The following is an 8119-nucleotide window of genomic DNA, read 5'->3' on the forward strand; positions in this document are numbered from 1 at the left end:
CCTCCTGAGTAGCTGGGATTACAGGCACGCGCCACCATGCCCAGCTAATTTTTTGTATTTTTAGTAGTGACAGGGTTTCGCCATGTTGACCAGGATGGTCTTGATCTCTTGACCTCGTGATCCACCCACCTCGGCCTCCCAAAGTGCTGGGATTACGGGCGTGAGCCACCGCGCCCAGCCCTATTTCTTTCTTTTACATCTTTTTTATATTTTCCCATTCCTCTCCTAGAGTCTGTTTCTATTGATTGACTTACCTTCTGGTAATGGGTTGGATTATCTTTCTTTTTTTAAATGCCTGGTAGATTTGACTGAATATCTGACATGATAAATTTTATATTGTTGATGGGTGGATTTTATTTGGAATCCTTTAAATATTGCTGGGCTTTGGTCTGGGATACAGTTAAATTACTTCAACCAGTACATCCATTTAAGGCTTTTTTTTTTTGAGAAGGAGTCTCACTCTGCCACCCAGGCCGGAGTGCAGTGGTGTGATCTTGGCTTACTGTCATCTGTGCCTCCTGGGTTCAAGCAATTCTCCTGCCTCAGCCTCCAAAGTAGCTGGAACTACAGGTGCTGACAACCATGCCTGGCTATTTTTTTTTGTATTTTTTGTAGACATGGGGTTTCACTATGTTGACCAGGCTGGTCGCAAACTCCTGACCTCATGATCCGCCCACCTCGGCCTCCCAAAGTACTGGCCCAACCCACTTAGGCTTTTTAAATTTAGTTACCCCTTGAAAATAATGGGGTTCTAAATTTGTTTTTGCTAATTCCAGTCCAGCACTTATAAAGGTGAATGAACACATGAAGGACGTTATTAATACCTAGAAAACCGAGAAGATTTTCTACTCTTTTAAAATCAATTCAGTGCACAAAACAAAAAGTTTTAGAAAATGTAATTTATAAGACAAAGAAGGTATCATCTCTACAAAAGAACTGTTATAAAAATAAAGCGAGAGAGGATAAGATCTATAATATAGTACACCCAATAAGAGTGAGCAAAATATAGCTTACCTTTCCCTTTTTAAAAGAATGTATATGCAACTTCGAAAATAATTATAGCTACAATTTGAGTGCTTACTCTTAGCAATTTATATTTATTTGTTCCAGTTACCATTGCTGAGTATCAAACAACTCCAGGCTTAGCAGTATAAAATAATAAGCAGTTTATTATGCTCTGAGCCCAGCATATTCTCTTTATTTATCAAGCCCCTCTTATCTAATTCCTGATGCTTTGATCCCACAATCCATCACTTCAATCATCACTTGCCATTTTCATGTACTTCCTATCCATCACACTTTTCTGGTAAAACTGCAGGCACTGTTCAAATTTAGTGAACTTTATTTCCATAACTATAACCAGGCTATTGAATACTGCTGGAAAAACCTGAACCACTTCAATGATGGTGTATTAGTCCATTTTCACACTGCTGATAAAGACATACCTGAGACTGGGCAATTTACAAGAGAAAAAAGTTTAATGAATTTATAGTTTCACATGGCTAGGGAGACCTCACAATCATGGTGGAAGGCAAGGTGGAGCAAGTCACATCTTACATGTATGGTGGTAGGCAAAGAGAGAGCTTGTGCAGGTAAATTCCCATTTTTAAAATCATCAGATCTCATGAGACGTATTCACTATCACAAGAACAGCATGAGAAAGACCCACCCCTATGATTCAATTACCTCCCACTGGGTTCCTCTCATGACACATGGGAATTGTGGGAATTACAATTCAAGATGATATTTGGGTGGGGACACAGCCCAACCATATCACATGTTGTACGTACTGTCACCTTTCTACCAACATTCTATCAAAAAGCCTTGCTTGATACCTTACTACTAATACACTTTTTAAATACCTTTTTGATAAGCAAAAACATCACCCTGGTATTCCAATTTGAATCTCTTTTAAAATATTACTACATTTTATTAATCAATGTTATTTTCTCTTGTATCTGGTTTTATTTTTCATTCCTTTTGCTCACTTAGCTATAATCTTAATATTTATGGCTTCAATTTATACAACTTCTTTACAAGTTAACAACAGGAATGAAACTTATTCATAAGGTTGTTCCAAGGATTACAGGACAATAATTATAAAATATCAGAAGGTCCTTCTGATTCCACATTATGTAGCTGCCCAATAAGCATGAGCAATTATTATCATTAGCTATGTGTAAGAGTATTAGTGCTATGACTATAAAAATATTTCATATTTTTCTCAGTGAACTAGCTTAGAGTCAGATTTGGTTTTTGACAAAAAAGTATCTTATACACATCAGATGTATTCATTCATTCATTCAACAAATACTTAGAGTCTTCTGTGTACAGGCAGAAAATACTGTCTTCATTTGGGTAGTCTTTTATCCCTTTTAAGACCAGAATATTTTAGAAGGTCTTTTATCCCTTTGAAGACCATAATATCTTTCCACACCGGAAGGTTAAACCAGCCGGCTATTTTAATTTTCTTATGTAAATATCTGCCTATTCAATTTTTACATTTAAATTTTTTGAGTTATCTGAAATATAATTTTTAGTTTGCAAGATAAAATGCCCTCCCTCAAAAACTAAAGCAACCTGACAATACTATTTATTAATTATATTTACAATTTCTTGAAACATCTAGAAGAACTACACTCTCCTCATTTTTGTATTTTTTGTTTTGTTTTGTTTCTTAAGATGAAATTTCACTCTTGTCACCCAGGCTGGAGTGCAGTGGCATGATCTCAGCTCACTGCATCCTCCACCTCCTGGATTCAAGTTAATTCTCATGCCTCAGCCTCTGGAGCAGCTGGGATTACAGGTATGGCAATATCATGCCTGGCTAATTTTTTGTATTTTTAGTAGAGACTGTGTTTCACCATGTTGGCCAGGCTGGTCTTGAACTACTGGTCTCAAGTGATCTGCCTTGGCCTCTCAAAGTGCTGGGACTACAGGCATGAGCCACTATACCTGGCCTTTTTTTTTTAATAGTTTATTTTCCTGTTGTATTTTTCTGCATCAACTGTAGTCTAATTTTGTCAACTAAAGAAGTCACCCACTGGAGACTGTTACAATTGGATTAAACCTAAAAATTAATCTGGAAACACGTGGTATACACAAAGTGCAACCTATCTGTTGCACTTTGGACAGATACCTATTGAAAAAAAGCTAGCATATATGTTACATGCCTTAATACATTTACTTCAAGATTATTAAACAGTTATGATGAAAAGATGTTGAGAAAAATTAAGTTCACCCTGCCCCCATGGCTCCCATGGGGAGGATACCTTTTAGTTTATAATAAGTGGTACGTGGGTAACAGCTGCCTACTTGGTATATTCCTGAGTTATGTGTATATGTAGAACACCTGTGTATTAATAGGAATCACCTGTCAACGAGCAAATAAATGCGTGGATGAATCTCTGCTTGGGGCCTTCAGTCCTGGAGAGGTGCAAGCCCCACAGGCTCTCAGGCCGTTGGTCCCCAGGATAGATCCACTCTGTTGGCTATCTGGGTGTCTGTCTCTCTCAATACCTTCAGCTCGCCTGGGTGGTGGTCTCCTGACTGAGCTGGTTCTTGGGAAAAAGACATCTTCCCTTGCAGGTCCTGATTTTAAAGGAAGAAGCTGCAGGCTCGGTATCTCCCTTTCCAAAGGGACCCACGGAAAACTATTGAAATCATACATAATATGCCATGTATATGTGTGGATTTGCATTTTCCTAGAACCACACAGGGTGTTCTAGGTTTGGTGCTTACATATATGGTTTTCACATACATAAACACCAAAATGTTCTAAAAAATCCATTACTGTCCCATCTCCAATTAAAATGATAGTTTTTTCCTTGCTATTTTTATATTATATGGTTTTTATTCAATTTATTTGCACTAGCTTATTAATATTGACTGATATCCAATTATTAAGCTATTCTTGAGTTCCTGGGGGAACTATCTGGCTGAGATAGATTATTCTTTTAACATGATTAATTTCAATGTGTTCATATATTTATATAGGATTTTTTGTTCTTTGAATACAAGTTCATGAGACAGCTGTAAGTTTCTTTTCAGAACTGTCTATATTTTTGCACACTTTTAAACTTGTCATTTTGTTTAATGTGTGAATCTTGCAAGCAAAATACCTGATATTTTATTTCATATTATTTTTGACATAGGGTCTCGCTCTATACCCTGGCTGGAATGCAGTGGCATGATCATGGCTTCCTGCCGCCTCCATCTCCCAGGCTCAAGCAATCCTCCCATCTCAGCCTCCAAAGTAGCTAGGACTACAGATACATACCACCATGCCCAGATAAGTTTTTATTTTTTGAGAGATGGGATCTCATTATGTTACCCAGGCTAGTCTTGAACTCCTGCACTCAAGCAATTCTCCCACCTTGGCTTCCCAAAATGTTGGGCTTATAGGCATGAGTGACCACACCTGGTCCTGATATTTTAAAAATCTATTTTTCAATCTGCTTTTTAAAATAGGAACTTTAAACTATTTACATTTATTGTCATGACTGAGTTTGCTCTTAATTTTATTTACTTTCTTCTTAAAAAGTCTCACTTGATTTTTTTAATGCTGATGACTTAGAAAGTATAATATTTTATATATTATATATCATTTGTTTTATTTCAAACTCTAGGATGAAATAATAACTTCTGACTATAAACTAGGGATAAGAGTAATAGTTAATGACTTTTCGTTCCTTTGTAAGCTAGGATGCTTTGCTCAATCTTTGAAAACAATTTGTTCTGTTATCTCACATTATCGATTATACAAATGTAATGTAAAATCTTCAGGAATTATTCTGGACATATATAATAATTAAGAAAGCTCTACATGTTTAATTGATTTCAAAGATCATCCAATGGTATTTTCAGTTCATAAATTTCCCACTAAAAATTTTTTTTATTGATATATAAGAGTTGTACATATTTTGGGTGTACATGTGATATTCTGATAACATATAAAATGTGTAATGATCAAATCAGAGGATCTGAGATATCCATTACTCCAAGCATTTATTTTTCATGTTGGAAAAATAAATCTTCTCTTCTGGCTATTTTGAAATAAATTATTAACTGTAATTTCCCTACTGTAATATTGATTACTAGAACTTATTCCTTCTAACTATATTTTGTACCCCTGTTAAGGGATGAAGTTCTGTTCATCTCTCCATCTAAGATCTTAAGATGTTCTATTTTTAAATTCTTAACTTTGATTCACATCTAGAAATGGTACTACGTCTTTGATAAATCTTCATTTTTTGTTTTTTTCTTTAGGGAGGGAACACTGATAATATTTCTCTAATAAAGCACATGTGTTTACAACTACCCTCATAAATGACTGACAACTTGGGCGACTAGATTCCTCAGGCTACAATTTTTCCCTTAATACGCTAAGTATTCCTCTATTATCTTTTGGATTTAGTGTTTTTGGAGAGAAATCTGAAATGTACAATAACCTATTTATTTTTTTCTGTGAGGACAGAAAAGATAATGGTCAAAGTAGCAAAAAGTGCAACTGAAGTAATGGGATAGGTATAAAGAGTGCACAGTGCATTAACTGTGCATGCCAATACAGACTCTTTATGATACCAAGGGGATCAGATTGTAGTTAGTTGCTGATTTGCTTAGTGTTACTTTGAGCACTGTATTTTTAATCCCTTCAAGTGTGCTGCCAAAAATTCTATCATTGGCAAGTGTGCCTCAAACATAAAAGGATAACTATTGCCTTGAGGCCATTAATTTCTTGGTTCCGTTGGGTAGAACCAAGAACCACACAGAAAAAAGTTTAAACAAGCACAAACCCTTCAATAGCTGAAGTTAGAATACTACTTCCTAAGTTCTTCACAATTCTGGGTTAAAAATATTGATTTTTTACAAAAATCTTATCATGGCTAATTTTGAGTTTCCCCACTATCTCTGGTCATTCTCCCCACTGTGTGCATGCTCTTCTTGTAGGGCAGCACTCAAGAATGAACTCAATACTCCAACAGCAATGTTGATTCTAACGTCAACTTTATTTTACCACGTGTTATTGACCATGACATAATGTTACTGTTTTTAATTATATGCAGCCATTTTATGCAGATATGTAAATCACCATTACCAAATAATGATTACTTACCGAGATGTTTTCTCCAGACCTGACAAGCTTTTTCTTCAGTTTTTTCCTTTCATGCATTAGATCACTGTGGGTCTTAAGCAATTCTTCAAAGCGAACTTTGGTTTTTACTTTTGCTTCACTCTCAGCTACAACAGAGAGTCACGTCATTCTGTAAACAACTCTATTATAACACATAACCTACATTACTATTATGTTAAGAAATAAAGTCTTGTAAATACCTGCATGAGTTCTCTAGCTACATTAGAAAAACTCGACAGTCTTTCCTTCTTAAAATACTTTTTACTTTGGCTTTAGTGATACAACATTCACCTGTAACCCTCTGACCTTTTTGGCCACTGACTCTAAAAGTCTCCTTTGCTGAATTAACTTTTTATTTCTGATAAACGGTAGCATCTACCACTGTCAGTTACATGTTATGTGGCTTTAGACAAGTTACTTAACATTTCTGAACTTCATTTTCCTTATCTGAAAAATCACAATTATCCTATGTCAAAGATCATTTTGCATGAAAAATGGCTAAAGCCTGCCCAGCCTGTAATCAGTAATCCACAAATATTAACATTTAAAAAAAATTTCTTTAAAACATGAATCAGATAATGCTTAAGCCCATGAAAGTTTCCCATTTTATTTAGGATAAAATAAGTCTTTCACATGCCCTACAGGGTTCCATACCTCCTGATCTAGAGATAGAGCTTGAAATCAAGACAAATATCCTCTTAGATGCCTACATTTTAGCTATAATACCCTTCCTTTAGCTCCTCCATCACAGCAAGCTCCTTCCCACGTGAAGCTGTTTCTGAGGCAAGCTTCCTCTAACTCCTCACGTGGCTGGGGGTTAACCTGTCTGTTTAAATGCTGTCTCTAAATAAAACATCTGACATCTAAGTTTTCCTTTTTCTCACATAGCAGGTTGTTCTCTTCCTTCACAGCACTTAACACAAATGGAAATCATATAATTATTTTTATATCTATATAAAGAAATATATTGCTTGGTTCTCCCATAACCACATCCCTAGCTACTATTACAAGGTCTGACACAGTATATATACTCAGTCATTATGTTTTAAATTAATAAATGTTGAATGAATGGGTACTCTAGAGCAACTGTTGGCAAACTATGGCCTGCAGGCTAGTCACTTGTTTTTGTAAAGTTTTACTGAAATCAGACAGGCCTATTTGATTATGAATTGTTATAACTGCTTTCATGCTTTAAAAGAGAGAGAGCAAGAGACAGAGTTGAGTAGTTACAGTAGAGACCAAGCCTAAAATATTTATTAGCTGGCCCTTTCAGAAAAGATTGCCAATGCTTGTGGTAGAGTAAAACATTCAATTTTGATGATAAATAATAAAAATTAACCCTATGTTGTAATCATTATTACTTTGTTTAGCTGAGTCCCAAACTACCATCCATTAAATACATACTAACCTTAATCACAACATTAAATAGAAAACTGAATATAAAACCAATAAATATCTCTAAAATGTAGCATATTTGGTCAATGACACCTACTGTATTCATTAATCTGTTAAAGAATCCCTTAAAATAAAAATAAACCAAACTTAAAATTAAATGTATAAAATGTAAATTTTATACATACGTTTCATAAAAGTCTTACCGGTAGGCATTTCTCAGCTTTATGCAGAGGACTGAGAATGTTAAGAACTGACTCAATCAGGATCCTGTTGAAACAAAGAGGACATATTTGTAATATGGAACTTCCAAATAAAAATTATAAAATATTCTTTACACAAGATCATGCCATTGTATGTTCACTACTTCATTAAGTTTATACCAATAAAGCTATGTTACCTTATCCCAATCTTATGCAAATGACTTGGGTACATTTGAATCAGTTTAGGGCCCTAAAATCGAGGGAAACAAACTGGATCATCTCTGAATAAAGTATTTATATATTTGAAACAAACCAAAATAAATTTTGAAGGCAATCATCATCTAACGTCATATGTTAATAAACTTTTTAAAGTGTTTTAATAAATTAATAA

The 8119-nt window shown here is 35.0% G+C and overlaps 1 protein-coding gene across 10 annotated transcripts in view; it reads right to left on the minus strand.

The window, feature by feature from the left end:
* The window catches only part of AHI1 (Abelson helper integration site 1), a 232790-nt gene that overhangs the window by 201256 nt on the left and 23415 nt on the right, over positions 1-8119 (minus strand). For all 10 annotated transcript variants that reach the window (XM_037734767.1, XM_037734766.1, XM_037734769.1 and 7 more), the window contains 2 exons: positions 7732-7795; positions 6116-6240 (listed from right to left, as the gene is read on the minus strand). In XM_037734767.1, coding sequence (XP_037590695.1) covers positions 6116-6240; positions 7732-7741 — 135 coding nt within the window. In that variant the 5' untranslated portion in view covers positions 7742-7795. The remainder of the gene's footprint in view (positions 1-6115; positions 6241-7731; positions 7796-8119) is intronic.

Source organism: Cebus imitator, unplaced genomic scaffold (genome assembly GCF_001604975.1).
Source record: "Cebus imitator isolate Cc_AM_T3 unplaced genomic scaffold, Cebus_imitator-1.0 Scaffold659, whole genome shotgun sequence".
NCBI classification, from domain to species: domain Eukaryota; kingdom Metazoa; phylum Chordata; class Mammalia; order Primates; family Cebidae; genus Cebus; species Cebus imitator.